General features: G+C 58.1%; 1 protein-coding gene across 1 annotated transcript in view; it reads left to right on the forward strand.

Annotated features, from left to right (window-relative positions):
* LOC102424533 (tetraspanin-11) overlaps positions 1-19,797 on the forward strand; it is a 54,924-nt gene extending 35,127 nt beyond the window's left edge. The window contains 6 exon segments of the mRNA XM_014462050.2: positions 11-122; positions 11,998-12,072; positions 12,880-12,984; positions 13,857-14,015; positions 14,383-14,469; positions 19,227-19,797. Of these exon segments, the coding sequence (XP_014317536.2) occupies positions 11-122; positions 11,998-12,072; positions 12,880-12,984; positions 13,857-14,015; positions 14,383-14,469; positions 19,227-19,286 (598 nt within the window). The 3' untranslated portion in view covers positions 19,287-19,797.
* Positions 19,798-24,677: the final 4,880 nt, after the last annotated feature.

Here is a 24,677-nt window from a genome sequence, read left to right on the forward strand (position 1 = left end):
TGGCCTCCAGCACCTTCGCAGCCTCCGCCTACATCCTCATCTTCGCGGGCGCCCTTGTCATGGTGACCGGCTTCCTGGGCTTTGGTGCCATCATCCGGGAGGACAGGAGCTGCCTCTCCACGGTGAGTGCAGCTGCCCCATACCCAGCGCTGCTGCTGGGAGGAGGGAAACCTGGGGGAGGGGGGGCCTCAGGGAGCCCAGCTGTACCCCAACCAGGCTCCTGGACTGAGAACCCCACCAGGGAGAGTGGCCCAGCCTGGAGTCCGAGGCCTCGGGAAGCTGGAGGCTGCGCTGCCCTTGGATTGGCTGTTGCCTTGTCTCCAGGGCCTTAGGGAGAAGGGCAGTCTCCGTCCTGGCACAGCTTCTGTTCCTCCTCCTCCTCCATCTCATCTCCCCCTTCCTCTTCTCCTTCTCCTCCTCCTCCCCATCCTTCTCCTCCTCCTCCATCTCATCTCCCCCTTTCCCTTCCCCTCCTCCTCCTCCTCCATCTCATCTCCCCCTTCCCCTTCCCCTCCCCCTTCTCCCCCTCTTCCTCCCCATCCTTCTCCTTCTCTTCCATCTCATCTCCCCCTCCCCCTTCCCCTTCTCCTCCTCCTCCTCCTCCTCCTCCTCCTCCTCCTCCTCCTCCTCTTCATCTCTGCCTCCTCTCCTTCCAGAGTTGGTCGTGGTGATTTTCAAAGCCGTGCGAAACTGAAAAGAATGTCATAGTGAAACTCCACATCCCATCACTCAGATTCAGCAACGTTCACCTCAGAGCCAGTCCTGTTCCACCTGTACCTGGCGCCTCCCCCACCCTGACACCCCAGGCATCCGGTCATCTGTAAACATTTCAGGGTGTACTTGGAAAACCTATGGTCCTTTTTTTAGAAAATATAATGACAATACTATTATCACACCTAAAACAATTAGCAGTGCCCTGGCCAGTGTGGCTCAGCTGGTTGGGCGTTGCCCATGCAACAATCGGTTGCCGGTTAGATTCCAGGTCAGGGGTGCACGCCTGATCCGGTGCCGCTTCATCCCTGGTGGGTGCATGCAGGCGGCTGCCAATCAGTATTGCGCTCTCATAGCAATGTTTCTCTCTCTCTCTCCCTCTTCCTTCCTCTCTCTCTAAAAATCAACAAACTATTCTTTAAAAAAAAAAAAGGATTAACAGTTGTTCCTTAATATCATGAAATAACCAAACAGTTTCAAATTTCCCCAACTGACCCATGAACTGTTCTTTAAAGAAACAAAGTTTGTTTGAATTAGAATCTACATTAGTCCATGTATTAAAATGGTCCGCTTGTCTCCTAGGTCTCTGTTAGTCTCTAAGCTCCCCCATTGATCAATCTCTCTTTTTTCTCCCTTGTGACTTATTTGTTGAAGAAACCAGGTCATATGTGCTATAGTTTCTCCCAGTCTGGCTTTTCCTGTCATGTTATTTAACGCGTTCTCCTGGCACTTGACTCTAGAAGCCTGATCGGACTCAGGTTGGATTGTGTGGGCAAGAGCATTTCCTGGTGGCGGTGTGGGCAGCTCAGGCTCCTTGACAGGCTTTCTCCGGGGAAGCTGGCTCTCCTCACCTGGCTCAGGGTGTCCAGAGAGAGGCCGGGGCGACCGCAGGGAGCAGAAGCCAGAGGCCAGTTCAGGACCTGCCAGACCAACCCTCTGACTCCTGTACACCTGCTGCCAGGACAGCCCGCTCCCCCGCCCCCAATCTCCTCCTAAGGCCAAGACCAGAGTGGGCAGGGGAGGCTACCAAACATCAGCAAGGAAGGGCAGGGCCAGCACCAACCCAGGTCTCCACGAGGAATCAGGCCGAGCTGGGAAGGGGTCAGACAGCGGGAAGAACCCCTGAAGGTTGTGCCCTCTCTACCCTTCCTCCCCGTGCCCACAGTCTCGTGCAAGAGCTCCTCCCCTTGGCAAAGACTGCGGCTCCGTCACTGACAGCGCTCTGCTCTCTGCGCGGTGACCACGCCTCCCCTTCTTCACTCCCTTCTTACGTGACCCGTTTGCAGGACCTGTCCACCATCTAGGCTGAGCCAGTAAGAAAACAGAAGTTTCCAGTTGCGGCCTAACAGGCACACGGTCTGAGGCCTGTGTTGGGGGCCTAAGCCTGTGCCCAGGGCTGTGCAGGGAAGAATGAGACCTAAGGAGGGCCAGGGCCTCGGGCTTGCCTACAGACTGGTGCGCACCTCTCAGCCTCAGAGAGTCAGCAACGGAGGCCTTGGCAGGGCTGGGGGCACAGGGGCTGCTGGCTGGGGATACCTTCCTTTTCAGAGCCACTTCACCGCTGCCTGCGTTCACCTCCATCTCACCCAGAACTGAAGATTCTCTGGTCCAACATCACTAAGCAAACACATCAGAGAGGCACCAGCTCACAAGTGAGGTCCAGAAAAGTGGGTGTAGGCACACACATGCACACACATGCACACACGTGCACACACATGCACACAGCTCAGCCCAGCAGTGTGGGGACATTGCTGGCACACAGGAAACTCCAAGCCCAGAGTCCTCTTCCTTTGCCCCCTCCCACCCCCCACCGAGAGACCCAAAGACAGAACTGGCCCAAGGACAGGACACGGGTGAAGCAGGGGACCCTGAGGAATCCATGGCTTGGCCCCCCAGCCCCTGAATTATCGATCACTTTATTGTTTCAAGCAAGAAGGTGGTCATAAGACCTTCCTTGGGCCAACACAGCAGGACTTTTAAAACCCAGGCTCCCATGTAGAGGCGAGTGTTGTGGTTAAGGCAGCTTAAAAGTATTCTGTGCTTCCTGGAGGTGCCTTCTGGTCTCATTGCATCTTTCTTCAATGTGTGTCTTAACTTTCTTTTTAAATCTTTAATCAGCTAAAGGCTGGAGGGAACTCCAGAGGAGAAGTGCCATGAGTCTAGCTCTGTGAGCTCGATCCAAAGTGATCATCATTCCATGCGTTGAAAGGTTGCAAGTTCGATTCCTGGCCAGGGTACATGCCTAGGTTTCAGGTTTGATTCCCAGTCAGGGCAAATACCGAAGGCAACCAATCAATATTCTCTCTCACATCGATGTCTCTCTCTCTCTCTCTCAAATCAGTAAGTATATCCTCGGTGAGGGTTCTTTAAAAAGTGGTCCCCCAAGAGAAGAGGGAAAGATGAAAGATGAGGCATATGTTGAGGTGCGTCCAACTTCAGCCAGAAGGAGTGAGGGGCCTGGCATCAAAAGTTCCCAAGGGCCCCCCAGAGAAGGCGTCCAGTTCACACAGGCACACCTCTGTCCTGCCCAGGCCCGTCCTCCTGGCACATCTGCAGCCTCTCCAAGTCACTTTCCCAAGGACATGCAACCCTGGCTGGTGCTTAAATGATGATCATTCGACGTCGGAAACCGGCAAAGGGCAGCAGGAATGGGGTTTAAATTATTCACACCAGCTCTTCTTTTTTAGGGAAGGCTGCGTGAGAAAGCAGATAGGTCAAGCTGGCTACGCCTAAGGCCGATGACCAGGACAGATGCCGCCCTGATCAAAAGAAAGGGATATTTTTAGGATTTTGAATATGGGCTGCGAAAACTGTTGTATCTGAAGCCAGATGAAGATCATGATCGACGGCCCAGGCTAACCTGGGTCTTTGTCAGGGGCTCTTTTATATTTATGGGAGGGATTAGGAAGTAAGAAGTTCTAGAACCAATTTCTGAAAATGAGGGGACCGCAAATTTCAATACTTCCATCCAATACGTGCAGACTTAGTTCAGGGCAGTAAGGTCCTGACTCAGGGACTAGGGCTCTGGGACCGCAGGGCAGTCACGCGGCCACCCCCGGCCCCCTCGCATCCCCGTCTTTATGTGGGTGAGGGGTGAGGATAAGGAAGAAGGACTTTAGGTCTTAGGAAACGAATCACCACATTATGTAAAAATCATAAAATGTGGCTATAATTACATTTACGTCTCCAGCACAATGACCAAGCCTCTTTGAGAAGGAACCTAAACAAATAGCTATTTGTAGGCTCTTACTCCCTGGGTCCTCACAGCTCCTTAGCCAGAGACAGAAAGAGACTTGCCTAAGCTCGTGGCCGGGGACTGGCAGAGCCAGTGGACACCCAAGGCTCGCTCCAAGGCTTTCTGCTGCCCCAGGCTGTCCCCCCCCCGCCCCCCCGTGCCTCCCACATGGAGAACGGGATTCACCTTTCTCATGACCTGGGACCCATGGTCTGCCTGCCAGCCGAACACTGAAGCACTGAGGTGAGAGTTGGAGGTCCGTGCCCTGGCTGCCTGCCACCACATTCACTCAGAAGGGGAGGTCAAGCCTCCGGGTGCTGGCAGTGAGGCAGAAATCGGCTCTGCTACGCGCCTCGGAGTGTTTGCACCTAGTGGGGCCAAGTTCAGCTCAATGTATGTGTGGCTTGCTGTCTCCCCACTCCCAACCGGGGTCCTGAGCAAGTCTCAGAGCAGGGCTGAGCCAGGAGGGACAGAGAGCGTGTGTGTCTGTGTCTGTGTCTGTGTCTGTGTTGCAGGAAGGGTGGGCTTACATCTCCAATCATCTCCAATCCTAGAGTTTGCTTTTCCATCCTCCAGCTTCCTTTCCTTGGCAGATTCTGGGTTCAGCCGTGTAACTGGAAAGAGACAAGCTCCAGTCCCTGTCGCCTAACGAGGCACAGTGATCAGTACTCTCATCACGGAGCCTCTTGAGAGAGGGAGCCTCAGAATAGCCGATCCAAACGCGGGTGGTCCTTTAGCCAATTACAGGGAAGCCCACGGGTCCCTGCAGATGTCTTTCCTTCCCAGTGACATTTCATCCTGTTGATGTTAAAACGAACCTTATTGATCCTTATTGCACACACACACACACACACACACACACACACACACACGGATGGCCTGGCAGTGGCTGGCAGGAGGAAATGGGTCTGGGTGGGAAACCTGCCGAGGCCCACGTAGGTGCTCGGAGGTAGCTGAGGACGGGCGGTATTACTGCTCTACTCCCACGGGCTGATGGGAGAAAGGGGCATGTGGAGGCAAGTCATTCATGTAAAGACTCGCTGCCTGCCTGCTGTGGTGCTCCCCACCAGGGTGCCGGCGCTCGCTGCACTCCCTGCCGAGAGCCATGGGCAGCGGAGAGGGCAGGACCCACTCAGAGCTGCACGTCCCCCCACTTCGGTGGGACCAGGACAGGAGTGGTAGCTGGACAGCTGTCTGGACGGCTCCTCTCGTGCCAGGTCCTGGCACCGGCTCTGGGAAGCTGTGCCTCCATCCGATGCTCAGTGCCCTGCCCCATCAAACCATACGTCACACTCTCTTAGGGGAGCTTAGGATCAATTGGAGAATGAGACGTGGGAGACACAGAGATGGTGGCCAGAGGTCATCGTTATTACTAATGCAGCTCTACCGCTGCAGCAGAAGCCTCAGCAGCCCGAAGGGCTGGCTGATAAAGGACAGGCCTCGGCACCTCCCTGAGAACTGCCTCCCTGAGCTCAGTGCATGGCGCGAGCAGAGAATAGGGCATCCTGAGGACAGGCTGTCCCGGAGGAGGGCAGGAGGCCTCCTGCCAAACAGATAAGAGGAGCAGCGAGCAAGGAAAGGGGAGAGGCAGGAGTGTTCCTCCAGGCGTCCCTGTTGGGAAGCAGGAGGCCCGGTGAGAGGAGGCTTGGTCCTGACACTGCACAGACAGATGGAGCAGCAGCACAAGACATTCTTCCCATCTAAGCCCCACATTTTATGCAGAAGGCCCAGAGAGGGTAAGTGATTCGCCCAGGGTCACACAGCATCTTCAGAGAGGAAAGCTGGGCCCAGACTCCCAGGCCATGGTGCCTTGAGTGACATTACTCTTTTCTCTGACCAGCACCATTCTGGGTTCAAGATCCACCTTTCTCAGGCTGCAGGAAATGTACTTTATCATTGCCCACCCGTAGCAGCAAATTTTCTATACCCAGCAGTTTTTACAGCTGGTTAATTTCCACCACCTCCTCCTCTTCAATTTTTGGCAACTCGTACACCATGTTACATTGATGAGGCTGCCTAGTTCATCGACCTTCACAAGCATTTCCAGAATTTTCTGCTCTGCTGGGCACAGAAGGGACTAAAACCAGTTTTTGGCTTGGAGTGCAGAGAGGAAGACAAAATGCCTGTATTAAAAGATAAAGGACCGTGTGGAGGTTAAATTCCTGTTTGAACTTGGTCAGAGCTCTTACCTCTCTGAGCCCTAGGACTTCTCCTAACCTCAGGCAGGGCAGGGATTTCCCCTGCCAGCCTTCCCTTTACTTCTATAACCAACCTATTACCATCACCGCACCCACCCTGGTGTCCCTGCTACCTACCCTGTGCTTTGTCCTACCCTGGCCCATGCTCATCCCTTCTGTTCCAGGCACATGCACAGGTGCCTGCAGGCCGCACCACGTCTCTCCACAGGCCAGCAGGAACCTCTAGGCCCTTCCAGGGGGCTCGTAGGAGACAGCAATCGCTCACTCCCCCCATGCCCACACCCATTGGGCAGTAGCATCCTCCAAGCCCCTGGGCTGTGCGCCCCCTGGGGAGTCTGGTGAGCATCCCTCAGCCAGCTGGCCAGGCCCTGCTGTCCACTCTGGAACCTGCTCTCTCAGCCCAGTCAGTCTGGACCAGGGGTCCTCAAACTTTTTAAACAGGGGGCCAGTTCACTGTCCCTCAGACCGTTGGAGGGCCGGACTATAGTTTTAAAAAAAACTATGAACAAATTCCTATGCACACAGCAGCGGCAAAAACACCCGGCGGGCCGGATAAATGTTTTCGGCAGGCCGCATGTGGCCTGTGGGCCATAGTTTGAGGACCCCTGGTCTGGACTCTTAGCAGTCCCGGCGTGATATCTAGTGGACACCTGTCTCTGGCATATAGTTCTGACACTGTGTTCTCTCCCGAACACTCAGAGTGTGATCTTTGCACCCCAACCCTTTGGCTGGGACTTTGGACCGCCTCGGATGCATTCTCTTGATGTCTCTTGAATAGCTCCTGCCTCTCTGTGGCTGGTTTGCTCCTCCCCTGCCCTCTTCCAATGGCCCCACTCAGTCAACCAGCCTTCCTTGCCCAGCCTGGTCCTCTTCTCTGCTCCCAACCTTTTGGGCCAGAACTGGATGTTAGCATCAGCCATTAGCCAGAGCACTCCCTAAAGCAGTGATGGCGAACCTATGACACGCGTGTTAGAGGTGACACGCGAACTCATTTTTTTGGTTGATTTTTCTTTGTTAAATGGCATTTAAATATATAAAATAAATATCAAAAATATAAGTCTTTGTTTTACTATGGTTGCAAATATCAAAAAATTTCTCTATGTGACACAGCACCAGAGTTAAGTTAGGGTTTTTCAAAATGCTGACACGCCGAGCTCAAAAGGTTCGCCATCACTGCTATAAAGTCTTCCCATAGAACAGCCCCAGGAGGGGTGGCTGAACCCCAGCTTTCAGCATGGCTGAGGCTGGAGGGCCCAGGCTATGAGCCCTGGGCTGGGGCTGGAGCGGGTGGAGGTCACCTTCATCCTTCCAACAGTGACATCTTGCTGCAGGAATGGCTTGAGGCTCCCAAATCCACATCCTCTCTTTTCTGCACAAACAGGCCAGGCAGCTGCACCTCTGAGCCCTGGCTGCCTCCAGCCCGTGGTTAATTGCCAGAAAATAATGAGCCCTGAGGTCATTGCCTCTTAAACAGCTGCTCCAGCTCTTCCTGTTGGCCTGGGTGGTTTTGAGCTCCCTGCCCTCCCTCGCCTGCCGCTGTAATCCTCTCACACACAGTCAAGCGGGGAGCCTCCAGCTGTGCTCTCCCCGCCACTGACTTTGGCAGCATCTCGATTCTCCTCTCCTCCTGTTGCCTCGCTGCCCTGAGACCACGCTGTGCCTCTCCCCCCACCCGCCCGGACACCCTGCCTCGGTTTTCTGACGGCGGCTCGGTGTCCTTCTCTAACCGTGCAGAATAGTGAGACAGAGGAGGAACGCTTAGCGAAGCTCCCTTCTTTGTGGCAGAATCAGTCCAATGGGGAAATTCCAAAGTCCAGTTGTATAAAGTTCTTGAAACTTACTTACCTGAAGGTGGTGCCAGCTGGTGCCGAGCTGCCCTGTGTCACAGGCCCAGTGACAGAACCGCACCTGGGCTTGGCCTGTCCCATGCGGCGGACGGAGGCCCCTCGTCCCTCGTCCCTCTGAAGTGTCACCGCGAGAAACATCCCCGCAGGCTTCCTGCAGAGCCTCTCCTCCAGGAACGCCGGTTTGGTTGAGTGCTGTGCCATCCCAGCTTCGTTCTGGATCTACATTTCGTTTTAGGAAATATCCAACTTCCAGTTCAAACTGTTCCATTACAGAATTAAAGGAAAACCCCTTTTGGTAAATGGTACAGGGGGGAGATGACTGCGTCCCACTCTGTGCTCACCAAACTGGTTCCTCCCATGTTTGGGGCCCAGTTTGGCATCGTTTGAAGCGGCATCATTCTTATCGAGGGCTCTGGGGGCATCCTGCTTTCTGTCCGGCCAAGACTTGGGCGGCCACTTCTGGAAGGACGGGGACAGCCCTGAGAGCAGGGGCAGGCCCGGCACAGGGGGAGCTGGGGGGAGGGGTAGGCTCACACCCATGCACGGGGCCTGCGAAGACAGAACAAGATACGGGTCAGAGTGTCCATGGTCCCGGGAGTGGACCAGCGTGAGGCCTGCCAGTCAGATCGGTTCAAGGGTGTCAGCAGTGAGGTCACAGCCAGGAGCTTCCAGCTCAGGGAGGGCTTTGGGGGCCTTGTGGGAGCTGAGGTTGGCGGCTAACGGCTGCGGAGCGCAGATGCGGCCGGGGCAGCGAACCCAGGCAGGCGGCAGGGAGAGAGCAGAGGCCGGGCTGTGCTCAGGCTCTGTGCGCCCGCGGGAGCGTTGTCCAGCGTGTGCAGGAGTAACTAGACTCCGAGAGAAGTTAGGCTGGACCGAGTAAGGCAAAGGGCAGAGGGGCAGGCACAGGCTCGACATCTCTTCCCCCCACACCACAGAGGCACAGGAGTGCACCGGGGGCCTGGGGGTGACTGGCAGCCGCCGCACGGAGGCTCCGGTGGCAGGATGGGAGCTGGCCTCTGAGTACCGAGTACTATACCGAGTCCTGAGGCAGGGCAGGGAGAGTGGGGATGAATGTGGAGCCAGCAGGGAGGTGCAGCCGGGTTCGAGAGGAGCTACGGGTCAGGCACATCCCCAAGGCCCTGGAGTGCATGCATTAGCGGGGACACCCTCCTGGTGGGTGTCAGTGCAGCCACACACTGTCCAGTGGGCCGGGCAGCTCCCAGGAGAACAACCATCTGGCCCGGGCGACCGTGCCTGCCGCTGGCTGACAAGTGCGGCTCACCTCAGGCTGCCGCCATGAGCTCTGGAGCAGGAAGCAGGTCAGATCATCGTAAAGCATAACTCCCCTCCCACTGGGTCCTCCTAGGGGTAAGCAGGGCAGGATGGGCCACCCACTGGCTCAGCCCCACAGGCAGGGCCCTGCGTATGGCCCTGGAGTTACACCTTGTACAAGGAACCAGGGAAGGCTAAAGTCAGCTCGCCCAGCTCACTGCACCACGTTTTTCTCATTGGAGCACATTTTTCTAATTCACACCCAGGTGTCAGAGGTCACCCGTCCAGAGCCAGCGAGTGGCAGAGCCTGGACTCACAGCCAAGTCAGCTGACATTCCACCACCTTCCTCCAGGTTCCAGGCCCTGTGATAGGCACCCGGGCTGCTTAGCAGAGAGACCCAGCCACAGACCTCTCGTCAGCCTCCTGCTCACATGGACAGCGTTCAGTGCCTCCCGAGGACCCAGGCACACACAGCCCCCTTCGTCCAAAGCCCTCCCCGTAGCGGGAAGAATCCATGGGCCCAGGGCACATGCCCACTTGGAACCTGCCTCTGCCCTCCCCACTCGAGACCTCATCTGGGGGCCAGGAGCTTGGGATCCTGTGCAGTCAGCCTGAGCCTCCGTCCAGAGCCTGCAGGGGGCACCAAGGCGGGTGCCCCCACCCTCCTCCACACCCACCTCCTCCACACCCTCACCCAGTGGGGACCGGGTCTGGGCCTGGGAAGGGACGGGCAGAGCAGGGACATGCAGGCCTGAGCCATTCCTGGTGCAGCATAGAGCCGGGGCAGGAAGGGAGGACCCAGGACAGTGATGGGCAGGCCTGGCACCAGTACTGAGACTGTAGGTTTCCCTGCTCACTCGGTGCTGGGAGACAATGAGCTCAATCCAATGGCTGAGGGAGAAGCGGCGGATTCACTTAACTTGAAAGGAAGCCTGCTCGTGGGTCAAAGTTCTTTGTCCGTGAAATGTGCTCTCCCCTGTGTTGTTTCAGTCCTGCCCTTGACAGGCCCCCTGCTGGGCTCTGGGAGCCAGTGCGCAAGGCCTACAGGCCCATGGGCTGAAATTGCCTCTGACATGGCCAGACAGCCCCTGCCCTCCTGCTATCCCACCCTGTCAACTCTTGGGAGCCCGTGCCAGCTGTCTCCTTGCCCTCAGACCCTCCTGCCCACTTTCTTGCCACACCTGATGAACCCAGGCATCTCAGAGCTCACCCACAGGTGGGCAGTGCCTGGAGGGAGGAAGAGCATCACCAGCCAGTGCCAGGGAGTAGGGGCTGTGCTTGCCCAGAGGGGCCAATTTCAGGCAACAGCACCCCCTCTTCTTCCTCCTTTCCCCCCACGTCTTTCCTTCTTCCCTACCTGTACCTGCACCATCTCCCTCACCCTGTCCCCTCGCAGTCACGTGGGCCTGACATGCATTTCTGACCTGTTGGCTCCTCCAAGAACGTCCGGGATCCAGCAGTGTCCCGAGCCTTCCTGGTGGTAAAAGCAGGTGGGGGTAGGGGCAGGATGAGGCCCGTCACAGCCCAGAGCACAGCCAGGAACCCAGCCAGCAGCGTCAGCAGGGCTGTGAAGCGTGCAGAGCAGCGAACCGGAGCAGTCAGGCAGTGGTGAGGGGAATTTAGAACCGCTGCAATGCCCTTCCCGGGCCCCTGCCTGTGCTTTTCCAGAGCCTTGGTTGCTGCAGCCCCTACACTCCAGCCATGTCCCTGAACTCAAACACCCCATGCTTCTGCTCTCCCCTCTGCGTGGCATGCACTTCCCTCCTTCTTCACCTGGCAAATGCTCACTCATCCTTAGAGGTGCCACTCAGGTGTCACCTCCTCCAGGAAGCCTTCTCTGACTGCTCTCCCATAGTTTCCAGGGTTTGCCCCATAACAGCATTTATTATTTTTTAAAGTATATATTTTATTGATTTTTTACAGAGAGGAAGGGAGAGAGATAGAGAGTTAGAAACATCAATGAGAGAGAAACATCAATCAGCTGCCTCCTGCACACCCCCCACTGGGGATATGCCCGCAACCAAGGTACATGCCCTTGACCGGAATTGAACCTGGGACCCTTTAGTCTCTAGGTCAGTGATGGCGAACCTATGACACGCGTGTCAGAGGTAACACGCGAACTCATTTTTTTTGGTTGATTTTTCTTTGTTAAGTGGCATTTAAATATATAAAATAAATATCAAAAATATAAATCTTTGTTTTACTATGGTTGCAAATATCAAAAAATTTCTATATGTGACACGGCACCAGAGTTAAGTTAGGGTTTTTCAAAATGCTGACATGCCGAGCTCAAAAGGTTCACCATCACTGCTAGGCCGACACTCCATCCACTGAGCCAAACCGGTCAGGGCCATAACAGCATTTAAAACACATCATTATGATCACTTACTATCTATCCCCCTACCACCAATAAGTTTGAAGGCAATAACCGTCTTACTGATGAGGCCTGGCATATAGTAGGCATTTAGTGAGTATTGGATGTGTGGGTGGATTAACAAGCTGCCAGCAGACCAGTGAGTGAAGAGGTGAGTGGAGAACTCCGTGCCAGCAGCCAGCAGAGGTGGGTATGCCCAGAGCTTCTGGGAAGACAGGAAGATGGTCCAGGGGTGGGGGTCCCTGGCAGGTGCCCCACCTCCCTCACTACTTTAGGAAAGCATTTTCATAGCGGCCCTGAAGTACCATCCGCTCCCCAGGCCCGATCCCAGGGTGACTGTCTTCTCCCCTTGCCCCTAGTATTTCTGCCTGTTGCTGGTGATCTTCCTCGTGGAGCTGGTGGCGGGGGTCCTGGCCCACGTGTACTACCAGAGGGTGAGTGGAAGGTCTTCCTTCTACGTTGCCCATAGCGCCCCCAGGAGCCCACGCGTGGGGGAGGGTGGAGGGTGCTGGGGAAGCTGAGACACCGGCGCACGGAGTGGTCCTGTCTCCCAGGCCCCAACACTCCTCAGCACATCTGGGTCCTGCTTCTCGCCCGGGTCCCAGTAACCCTCCCCTCCACCTGTGGATGCGGATGTCTTCACCATGGGAGCCAGGGGGGGACGCTTCCCGGGGGGTGGCTGGTTCCTCTCCCCTCCTAAGGGGAAGTCACACATCCAAGGGGAAAGCAAGGCCTGGCCCAGGGCCACATGCCAGACTATGAAGACAGCACCGGCCTCGCCTGCCTGCAAGGACAAGGAGGACGGGGCCAGTCCGGTCCTCTCCCACCGCGTGCCCACTGAAGCAGGCTTCAAGGTCACTGCCAGACTGATATTCGGCTGGTAGGGACAGTGACCATGCTGGTTGTTTCAAGCCAGCACCTGGAGGAGCACTGGGTGCCCACGGGATCTCATGATCAAAATGAAATTCAACAGGTATTTAAAAGCAGCCCTGGGCCTTGGAGGTGTCTCCTCCCGCACCTGCCGCTCAGCTCCTCCCACCACACCCTTATGTTAGGGCCCCAGCTTTTGCAACATCATCTCATAACTGTCTGCTGTGCGCGGAGGGTCCCTTCCACTGTGTGGGAAACCACCGCACTGCACCGCTGGAAGGACAGAGTGGTGCAGAGTAGCTGGTGGTTAGGCGCAGGCCTGGGGACCGGGGTGGGCTGCTCTGCTGACCCACCTCCCCTCCACCCTCCAGCTGAGCAATGAACTGAAGCAGCACATGACCCGGACGCTGTCTGAGAACTATGGGCAGCCTGGAGCCATGGAGATCACCACCTCAGTCGACCGTCTGCAGCAGGACGTAAGCCCCCATAGGGTGGGGTCCTCTCTGTCCCTTCCGTCTGTGTGCCCCGGGCAAGTTCCTTACCTCTGTCAACTCCTACTGGACGACAGGCAATGATAAGCTTTGATAAACTCGAGTTTGAGCCCAGTGCCAAGCGTCACTCCCTGCACATAGTAGGTGCCTAATAAACACTTGTTAAGTAGACTAAATGCACCTCCCGCCCCACCCGCACCTCTCACACCAGAGACCACCTCAAATAGCCATGTTCCCTGGCCCATGTAGGGACTCTAAGTCTCAGTCCCCAAACCAGAAGAGTGAGAAATAACCAATCTCTTGATTTTTAATCACCCTGATCTGGGCGGGCACATCCCTGCCCTGGGAGGTGCAGCAGATGCAGGGCCCAGGTCAGCTCACACCAGCCCCTCTGGTCACTGCTGAGCTGCCTGTTCCATGGCCTCTGGGACACCTTTTGTGTCCCTGCAGGACTCAGGGCTCTGAGGCCTCAAAGCCTGAATGAGGGCCTGGAACCTGTGGCAAGGCTGGGTCCCTGGCCCTGGGTTCTGCCTCCCTGCGGGCCCAGAAAACTACCTCTGGTGGGTGTGGCCCCACCTGCCTCTACCTCCCTGCCCATCTTCTCACACACCCTCCCTGCCCCAGGGCACCACCATAATCTCCTTGAAGATCTTGGTGATGTTTAAGGCAGCAAACGGTGGCCTGCAGGCAAATTTTGCCTGAAATGAGACCAGCCCACACTACACACAGGGGAAGGGCGGAATCCCAGGGGAAGAAAGGGGCTGGTTACTATTTGAATAATGGTCCTGCTCCCTGGAACCAAGCTGCTGGAGGGGCCTGTGCATCTCCTCACCGCCAGGTTCTGCCTCTCTCTGCAGTTCAAGTGCTGCGGAAGCAACAGCTCTGCCGACTGGCAGCACAGCGCCTACATCCTGTCCCGGGAGGCCGAGGGCCGCCAGGTGCCCGACAGCTGCTGCAAGACGGTGGTAGCGCGCTGCGGCCAGAGGGCCCACCCCTCCAACATCTACAAGGTGGAGGTGAGCACCTATCTCCAGCTGGGGCCTGCAGAGGGGCCAGCTGGCCATCCAGAGGCCCCCAAAAGGCAGGCTCAGGGCAGACAGGTAGGGGGAGCAGGGCCCACTTATTTATTGGCCAGAAAGCAGCAGTGCTGGGCCTTCAAAGGGTTGCACAAAGCAGGGGATGTGCACCTGCTACTGAGAGATTTCAGGACATCATGGCCTACCCTGGTCACCCAAAAGCCTGTGGGCAATTGGAAAGCTGGACCAGGCCCTTTCCGTCTCCGGCCTTCCCTCAGCCAGTTGGATGCAGCACCCGGCCTGCCCTTCCCTCCCATCCTCGCCCACTTCTGGTTCAAGATGAGTGTGACCTGCTGTTACCTTACAGGGAGGCTGCATCACCAAACTGGAACAGTTCCTGGCCAACCACCTGCTGCTCATGGGAGCAGTGGGCATCGGGGTGGCCTGCCTGCAGGTGAGTGAGGGGAGGGGCTGTAGAGGAGCTCACTGACCCTGTGCACACGCACACTCGGCCCTGCCTCCTCTCCCCTTCCCTTTGCAGCCAAAGTTGAGTCACACGGTCACTCTCTTCCCCAGAGACAGGAAGGAAAATGCCTGGGGCCGGGGGGCCAACTTGAACTTGTAAGGAACAGAGACCTGAGAGGAGTGTGAGTGTGGGCTCAGGTATGTGCATGCACCCTGTGTGTGCATGTGCAGGTGTGTGTGCAGCCTGCTGTGTCTGTGTGGGCCCTGGGTGTGTCTGCATGCATCATGGTGGGGGTTGGATGCATGTATATGTGTTTAGGTGTGCTTGTGCACGTGTGTGTATGTGTGTGTGTGTGTGTGCATGACATGCTCTCACATGCTCTCATTCCTCTGTTATGCGCGTGTGCACACCTGTGGATATGTGCTCCCTGTGTACACCCAGCTCTCTGCTCCGAGCATGAGCCATGCTCTTTGCTCTGGGTCACTACTCCGCCCTCCCCCAGCTGCCATCCAGGGAGTTAGTGTTACTCCCATGAGTCAAGATCAGAGGAGAGAGGAGTGGCACCCGCAGGGGCAAGGGCAGGCTCAGCGAGCAAGGGCCCTGCGTGCCCACCTCACCTGACACTCCTGCTTCAGCCCAGCCGGTTCTGGAGGGAGCTGAGTCCTGTCCCACCTCCCTGTGCCCGGTCTATAAGCACCGTCCAGGGGAGAGGGGAGAGCAGTAGCTGCCTGTCAGAGGACCTGGGTCCAATCCTGCCGCTGCTTCTGTGCGACGTTGAGCAGTTACTTCCTGGCGCCCCAATGTCATCCTCAAACTATGGATTGTTTCCCCAACTGCGTGAGGGCCAGATAAGAACAAGGTGATACGTGTGACGGCAGCAGCACCTGGCACGGGCGAGGGCCTCCATAAGTGGAAACTCTGTGGACTTCAGAGTGGCTCACATACTTTCTCTTATCTGATCCCCACAACCTGAGAGCCAGGCCAGGCGAGTAACAGCGTCCTCCCCATTTTACAGACCAGAAAGTTGAGGCCCAGGGAGGGGACTTACCGAGGGTCTCGTCCTGAACGGCCACCCAGGTCTCCGTGGTCCTTCGCTTTCCCAAACTCCCTCCCAACACAGTTCCATGGGAAGAGAAGCAGGATGGGTGTGAGGCTAGGGAGCCTCAGCGTGGGTTCCTCCCAGGTCACGGCTGCTGGCCCACGTCAGCCTGAGTGCCGGAGGGTCCAGCTGCAGCCTCGCCTGCTGGGCCTGGCCCTCTGGAGGGAGACCGGACAACCGAGGGCTGGTTATTGGTCTCTGAGCCCTGGCTCCTCATTTGTGATATGGGGCTAATTACAGCTGGTTCGTGACCAGTGAGGATCGGCAGTATACATGTGACCACGTGGCTCACTGCCGAGCAGGTAGCAGGTGCTCAGGACACGGTCCCCATCATTACTTTTATCATTTCCATGCGGCACATTATTTCTCCCAGAAGCCCTGATTGTCCCCTGGACAGACCAGCTGCCCCTTCACCTCCACTCAGGAGTAGGCCCAGGGAGCCCCAGGGGGCAGTCACCCGGCCCCTCATGTACTTCCCGGGGCAGGCCTCTGCCCCACATACTGAACCCCGGGGGAGTTGCCATGGGGCCTGGGGAAGAGGCTGCTCTGCACTCAGCCCCTGAATCAGCTGTGGTTTCTGGAAACCTGCTGTTTGCCTCAGGTATGGAGGGGACCTGCTCTGCATGGACGCTGGCCAGGCCGGGGCCACGCTCTGTGCCCATTTCTTTCTGGCCTCTCTGGCCTGAGAGCCTGGAGAAGCCGAGATGGGGCAGTGAAGCCATGGGCAGGGAGGGACTGCCAGTGCCCAGAGCCAAGGGCAAGGTGGCCAAGTGCACCTGCAGGAGTGATGCCCAGGAGGCCAGGTGGCAGGGCGCCTACAGGCCCACAGGTGCCTCCTGCCCCCTCCACCCCCACCATGAAAGTCTTGGTCCAGCTCACTGTGGAACTACTCCTAGAGTCCCCCAGAGAGAGCTTCTCCGGGCCACCGCCATGGACCCCAAGCCCTTGGGCAGTCTCTCCCCTCCATTCCTCCCAGGCTGGCCCTGCAGCAGCCAAGCCTGGGTTACAGCTCCCTCTGCTGGCCAGTGCTGGAACTAAGCTCCCCAAGTCCAGGTCAGCTGCTGGCCTTGAAGGAGGGCTCGCACCAGGCCTGTTCCCAGGTTCGCAGTCATCCTCCCGCTGGAGCAGGCACCAGGCACCTTCCCACACACACCCAGCCTGGCACTTGGGAGACCCTCACGGCTCAGGATAGACAAGGCCAAGATGGTGTCATATGCTTCCCTGGTCGGGACTGGAGGAAACCTAGCTTGAAGTCAGAGGTTTTCCTATTGATAGAGGAGGATTTGAGGCTCAGAGAGGGATGTAGCTGTACCCAAGGCCACACGGTTCCAATGGAAGTTAGCCCACTCCTACTCCCACCCCCACATTCCCACACGGCAAGATAGGAACATGCTGCAGAGCCCAGAAAACTCGCAAGACAGTGAGATTGGACTCTGCAGGGCATTAAGGGGGACCGAGTGGCTTCCTGGGACCTCCTGGTCCTTCCCTGATGCTCTTGGTGACCGCCAGGTGCTGGGTCAGAAACCTCGAAAGAAGCTGAAAGCATTCGGGCTTCTCTGTTAAAAGCCCACGTGTGCCATGTGCAATTTCCAGGCCGGCTGTCAGAAGGGGGTGCCATCTCCCACACAGGCTGGGCCCAGCAGCCTGTCATCGCCATCTCCTGCTCCCGTGGTCAACCTGTGTGTTTTCTTTGCTCACCCTGGTCTGCCGCTGAGTGTGCTGATCTCTGCATGTCCTCTGCCAGGAAGGAGACACAGCTCACTCAGGGATCTGAACGCTCAGTCCATTACTCTTCTGCATGAATCAGGGCGGTGTGTGTGTGTGTGTGTGTGTGTGTGTGTGCATGCATTGGCGAGATTCTGGCCCGCACACTCCATCCTCGCTGTGCCTTCCCTGGGAGGCACCCTGGGAACACACATCTCATTCAAGAGTGAGCATGCTGGGAGCTCAGCCCTCCTGTCTCCCCCGGCATGAGGTGTAGGAGAGGTAGCCACAAGTCCCTGCTGGTCCACCTGCTCCCTCCGGCTTCCCCCTTAGCAAGGATGAGAAAGACTCAGATAACACAGGACAAGGCATGCTGCGTGACACCTGGGTGGCATGGCTGTGACAACCATCTGCTAAAAGCCGGTGGGAGACAAAATAACCTCTTAGGCCGCCTTTCAGCTGTGGCTCCGAGTACTTGGTGGATTAGCTCTGCTCTGGCACCGAGTCTGGAGCTGAGGGCTGTGTTCACAGGGCCCCACCAGCCTCCCACATCGGGATGGAGAGGAGGGAGGAAGGGGAAGAAGAGGGGCATCCTTCACTACCTCCTACGCCAGCCTCGCAAAGAGAGACCGAGCGCCTACCGGCCCGTAGGAGTCCTCACCTGCCTGTCCTCCCGTTGGCAGCAGCTGTTGGAAAGTTTGGGGAAGATGGCGCCTTGCTCCTATATTTGGGGAAGTGCACCTTGGCCCATGTCCACAGGGTGGCCATGGGGCTGCCCTAGTGCCCCTCCCCCACCGGTGGAGTCAGGATCCAAGGGCATCATGGTCAGGAGCATGGTCAGAGTCGTGGCCTCCCTGGTCCAAATATCCTCGCCTTGTCCCTGTGTATCCTTGGGTGGGAGGGAGGAGAGGAGGGGTAGAGAGGAAGAGGAGGCAAAGGAAGGCGGGGGAATAAGGGTCCTCAATAGTGTGGAGACAGGAAAGTGAGACCAGGAAAAGGTGACTTCCCAGCACTGCCCTGCTCTGGGCCGATGCTCTAGCCCTGTGGTCGGCAAATTGTGGCTCGCGAGCCACATGCGGCTCTTTGGCCCCTTGAGTGTGGCTCTTCCTAAGCCTTAGGAGCACCCTAATTAAGTTAATAACAATGTACCTACCTATATAGTTTAAGTTTAAAAAATTTGGCTCTCAAAAGAAATTTCAATCGCACTGTTGATATTTGGCTCTGTTGACTAATGAGTTTGCCGACCACTGCTAGCCCCTTCTTGCTCAGCTAGTGGGTGTGACAGGGGCCTGTCAGGCAGGCTCCTAGGGCCTCGTTGCACTGTTGATATTTGGCTCTGTTGACTAATGAGTTTGCCGACCACTGCTAGCCCCTTCTTGCTCAGCTAGTGGGTGTGACAGGGGCCTGTCAGGCAGGCTCCTAGGGCCTCGTTTGGTGCCACATTCCACAATGACTTACAGATGAGCTGGTGACAGCTCTGGGTGCCCCTCCCAGAGCCTCGGTGTCCCCAGTGGCTTCTGTCCATCAGCCAGAATCCACTGTGGTGGCTGGTTTTGCTCTGGTCAGAGCAGCAATGCAGACAGAGAAAGGCTGCTCGGGTAGCAGTCAGCTGCCCCTGGAGAAGCGCTGGGCCGCAGACCAGGCAAGGGCCGAGCTCGTTCGCTAGTAGTGCAGAACCTCGGCCCCACCCACATCGCGGTCCCTGGGTGATTCGTTCCCATCAAAGTGTGAGAAGTACTGCTCTTGCAGAGCAGTTCTCAGAGCGTGTTCCCTGGGAGCTTGTCAGAATGGCAGAATCTCAGTACCTCCCTCCCCCACCTCCCACGTGGGAGCCTGCCCTTCATCCAGGTCCCAGCTGCGCACTCCGTGTGGGAAGCCGCGCTCTGGGCACTGCTGGCCGTACCGCGGTGGGGTCCTGATCTCTGCTCTCTCCACCTGGCAGACCTGCGGAATGGTTCTCACCTGCTGCTTGCACCGGAGGCTCCAGCTGCATGTTCACTAACGGCCCATCGTGTCCCCCTCCACTGCCCCCCACAAGGACAGGGGTCCAAATCCCATCTGCCAGACCCGGGGAGCCAGCATAGCTCATCTAGAAACTCGCAGAAAGTCCCCATCCCTGGTGCCCACCCTTCAGACCCACCAAGTGCCCAAGACCATGGCTCCTGAAGTTCCCACCAGACGGGAACCCTCCACTTCCGAGTGCTCACTGCCAGCCCAGGCGGGGACTGGCCCTGCCAGGGACAGACAGGAGGCTCCCAAGGACCACGGGAAGGTGAGAGAGTTGGACTCTCTGCTCCCTCCCAGCTCCTGAAACGACATCGAAGGACTACAAACCTTGACCCCTCTGGACCGGGTGTTCAGCATGACCCCGACGTTGCTGAGCAGCCCTCCTCTCGCCTCTGCCTAGGTTTGGGGGCTTTGCTCTGGCCTCCCGGAGATGCATCACGGTGGGCAGTTAGGGGTATCTCTGCCCCCAGAAGGCCCAGGCCTCTGATCTGCCCACCCCAAGGCCTTCTCACCAGGCCTCTGATCTGCCCACCCCAAGGCCTTCTCACGGGAGAGGAGTGTCCCCATGGCCTGGCTCCTTCCTGCAGGGCCTGGGAGTGGAGAGAATGAGATGAGGCCGCCGGAAGCTGGATGCGGGCAGTGGTAGATGGTGGGGCTTCGGGCAGGGAGCGAGGGGGCTGGGGGCATAGAGATGGCGGGGAGTTGGCCCCACCTGCATGTGCTGCAGCAGGAGCCTGCGCCGCCTGGAGGCCTTCCCTGGGAGAGGAGCCCTGGGAGAAAGGCCCCGAGCCCCAGCCTCCAGGAATCTCCTGTGTAGGGCCTGATCCTCAGAACGGCCAGGGTTTTAAACCTTCGGCGGTTAATGTGGGCGAGTGTAAAACTCCTCCCGATTGGACCCAATCGCAGAGCCTGAAACGTCGGAGCCACTGAAAAGGTAAAGCTCCAAGTCGAGGGGTGCTCCGCCCTGAACCTCACTTGTCCTGTGTCAGGCTCCCTGACCACGAGGCCTCGCTCTGCTCCTGGAGCGAGCACAGTCCCTCCCTCCGGTCCCGCCTCGCTGTCTGAATTGGGCAGGGGATCCTCAGGAAGAACTTCCCGATACTGAGGGAGAACAGAAAGCAAAGCCTAGAAATGCAATGCAGATGCTGACAGTTTTCCTTCAACAGCCACAGCTCCCCCCCACCGCCCCCCACCCCCTGAGGCTGTGACATGGTGCTCTAACAGGAAGACCCCACACCCGCTTCCACACCTCCCGGGCCCTGCTCTTTCCAGCCACAGGGACCCTCTTCCTGCCCCACCCATGAGAGGTGGGCCCTTGTTATGCTAAATCCAAGGCCAAGAAAGGTCACCTCCTGCCTCCCCTCTGGGTCCAGTCCCAGTGTGACAAGCTCAGCTCTGGCTGAGCCGGGTCAGTCCTGGGTGAAGGGTATTCTCTCTCCCATACACAGGTCCCTGCTATCCCCAGCTCAGCCCTCATCTGTGCAGAAACTGCACACCCTCAGAGCACATTGCCTCCCTGCCTCCCTGCCTCCCTGCCTCCCTGCCTCCGGGGCTGGTGGGGACCCTGGCTGGCTTAGCCAGAGGGCCTTGGGGTGGCGGAGAAAAGTTCATTAGGAGGGAGACCAGCTTTGCTAGCAACCCCAGGCTGCATCAAGGACAAAAGAAACGGTGGTGTGGTCATCTTTGCTGCCCTCCAGCTTCCCGGGACTCATGCAGATAAATAAAAGGTGATGGTGAGGCCAAGCTCTTTGCAGGAACAGAAGTCAGACAGGTCTCACCAAGTGAGGCTTAGAGAGAGCGCGTGCTCTTCCTGCCGAGAGCCGAGGGCCGAGGGAGGCGGCAGTGTACGGGTGCTGGCCTGTTACATGCCTGCCCCTCCTGGGTCCCTTCACTTTCCTGAGGTGCCCCAGCCTGTGCAGATGGGGATGGGGTGCCGGGCCTTGTCACTGGGGGAGACCCTGGAGAGCTGACTTCCTGCCCCACCTCCTGTGCTGACGAGGCAGAGGCAGGGGGAGCTGTGGCTCCTGTGCTGGACATCGTCTTGTGAGAGCTACCGAGGACCGGGCTGGTCCAAGCCGCAGAGGGATAGAGCAGCCCGGAATTTTGGGGGACTGGGACCTCTTTGTTCATGCCAACGGCCTGGGAGATGAGACACGGTGACAGGAAACTGAGGCCCAGGGCATGGCAGGTTCCCCGAGGGGCGCCCTGAAGACTGGAGTCAGAGCTGGGGTGCCGGTCCGCCTGTGAGCATGCAGATCTGTGCCAGGATGGCTCCCCCAGGTCCCTGCTCTGAGGCCGGCAGGGCCCTGAGTTCCCGGAGAGAGAAGGCGTGTCTGGTGAGAGCCATCGCAGTCCTGCGGGGGCAACAGGCGCCGGCACACAGGCCCAGAAAAGAGGCCAGCACACCCACACCTCGATCTCACCAAGCGGCCCTTCCCTCCCTCAGCTCACAGGAACACCCCTCCCAGAGGGAGTGGTGCACCCCAACTCCCTGGATGACCTGTGTCTGGGGAGACAGGAGTGTGACGGCCTTTGGTGAGGGGATGAAGTCTTGTTTAAAGTATTTGTGGCCATCCTTGTCTTTCTCCCTCCCCCTCCCAGCTCCAGGAGCTCCTCAGGCATAGCCACGGGGCGGGGGGGTGTCCAGGGCCTTGTGTTTACTGAAGGCCTACTGTGTGCTTAGAATGTGTTAGTCACGTAGACACACCATCTCGTAGGGACCGAGGTATGAGGGTATATTCCCCCCACTCCACAGTCAGCAGCAGTGGCTGCCATCACGCCACCCCTCTCCCCAGCGCCCCCAGTTCTCCATCTCTAATAAACCGCCAGGCTGACATTCAGGAGCAGCATGGCCGTGGGGTGTTGTGGACCAGCCTCACACCCCCTCCCCAGTTGGGCGGGACCACCGCCAGCCCCAGCGCTAGAGCTGCTCTGTGCGGTTGGAAGAGAAGAGTGGCTCCTTTGGGCTGACAGGGGACCCCCCACCCCCGGCAGAGTGTCTCACAGGAGCCCGGGGCCATGGCTCAGGGGCGCCTGGCCTACCACCTCCGGAGCCAACGCTGACACCAGAGTGAGGGTGACCGCCCTCGGCACTCAGAATCCCCACGCAGATGTGAATGCTCATGCGGCGTGGAGACAGTGGTCTGGGCATGGAGGCCTGGCCAGGTGACAGGAAACACCTCTCCCGCCCGCCCATGCGGCCTCATGCATCACAGAGCGGCCGGGGCAGGGAGGAGGTGCCCGGCTGGTGGAGCTGACCACCTCCTGCCTGCCTTCCCTCCTCTCTGCCGCCGATACCGGGCTCTGGGTGGGCACAGTGTGAGCTGTCTCCGGCCTAGAATCTCATCAGGCTGCCGCCCAGTGCACGACCCCAGGCCTGGCCCTGAGGAGGGGTGGGGTGACATGCAGGGCCATGTGCCTCCAAGATCCTCATGCCCCACGGCCACTGTTGGTCTTGGGATCTGCCACTCCCGGTCCATCTTCAGGGTTTCAAGGTGGGAGGTGTGAATGAAAAGTTACTTTCGCCACCACCCACCCTGCTATCAGCCTTGAAAACACTCTCCTTACTGGCCACTTTGGGCTGAGGACAGAACTGGAGAAGCGGAGGTGGTTTGATGGCTAAGGAGAACCCCACATTTTGTGTCACCACTGGGTGGCGCTCACATCTGCCAAGGATGCTAGTGATCAAACTTGAGCTTGCATGAGGGTCGCCTGAGGGTCACCTGGAGGGTTTTTAGCACAGATTACTACCCCCTCTTTCCTCCCCCCCTCCCCCATCTTCAGATCAGAGGGTGGAGCCAAGGATTTGTGCCTCTAGCTGGTTCCCAGGTGATGTGGGTGCTGCTGACCTGGGGTTGCACCTGGAGAGCCACTGCTTTAGACCACAGCCCTGAACCACCTTCGTGTGTCACAGCCCCGGGGCTCAGTCCCCTCCGGGCGTGAGGCTTGGGTCCCACTCTGTGACACGGGGCGGCTGTGGGCAGTTCACCGCCAGCCAGGACCGTGCCTCCCTGCTGTGCGTTCCTGCAGCACCCGCCCCACCTCCGCTTGAATTGAGGGGCCGCCTGAGCCCGTCTGTGACCCCGGCTGGCAGAGCAGGTGCCGGGTCCTCTTCCCTGAAGGGGACAGGTCCACAGTCCAGCCCCATTTCCCACCCCCTCCGGCCCCACGCCACTCTCGTCGCCCCTTCTCTCTTCCAGCACAGTGCCAGGCCTGTGCTCCTCCCTCGGCCTCCCCGCTGCGTGAGCACCACAGGCACCCATGCCAGCGCCACAAGTCTTTCCAGGCAGCCCGTTCCTCCTGAGGCCAGACAGGCTCCTGGGATCTGGAACCGGCGGTCCTGGATATGGGCTGTCACAATGCTCTAGAGACAGGGAAGTCACCTGACTCTATCACATACAGAGAAACTGCTCTCCTTGTAAACAGCCCCTCCACCGCTGGTCTCCGTGTAAGCCAGCCTCGGGGCCAGGGGCACAATAATAAAGGAACTGCATCTGGAACTACCTGCTGCTGCTGTTTTTCCTCCCCTGCAGGGAATTCCATCAGGTGTGTGTGGGGGGGGGGAGCCTGGTAGGAGCCCCTTGACCACCCTGAGAGGGTCCTGCCAGCTGCCAGGTTGACTGTTTGCACCGACCTCACCTCCCGTGGGCGTCACTACTCCTGGTGGCGAGCGAGAGCCAGGCTCTCACAAGTGTGCTGGAGTTGTGTTCCCCTTAAATCGCCTTTGGGCAGCCGGGACTGCCACACTTCTGACTGTGATGCCCAGCAGCCCCTGTTATGAGCCTGCGGTCTGCCCGTCCTGCTGTGGGCATCACCCTGGCGGGCTGCAGCCGATGCAGGGTGTGCGGAGAGGGCAGGGCAGGGGCACTTCAAGCTGAGGCACACCTTCTACTGCTCCCTGGCCCCCACCCCACCTCCCCACAGAGTGCTAGTGTCTCCCCCCTTCTCCCCAACCACTCATTTGTCCTCCCCCCCAAACTAGAGTCAGGCACTCCTCACCCCAATGCAGAAAGACGTCCATCCATGATTCAGAGGGACTGAGCGCACCAGCGTGCCCGCCCAGGAAGGAGCTAAAGAAAGTAAACGCTTGTCTTTTATGACATAAAACATTCATTCTGTTTCATTCACTATTCTGTCTAGAAAACTAGCTTGAGGTGGGGTGGGGTCCATGAGGGAGCCTGAGAGCACCCGGGTAAGCTGGACGCTGGGGACCCCGCGACAGAGGGACTGGGGGGCAGGCTGGGCCCGGGGAGGGGGGGGGGGCTGCCTGGCAGGGATCCGCATCCTTGGCCTCCTCCTGTATCTCTCGGCCAGTTAGTCAAGATCATTCACTGAACAGTCACAGTGGCAGCACCCCTGGCTTTGATATCAGGCCCATGGTCACCCA

This window comes from Myotis lucifugus, unplaced genomic scaffold, assembly GCF_000147115.1.
Source record: "Myotis lucifugus unplaced genomic scaffold, Myoluc2.0 scaffold_167, whole genome shotgun sequence".
NCBI lineage: Eukaryota > Metazoa > Chordata > Mammalia > Chiroptera > Vespertilionidae > Myotis > Myotis lucifugus.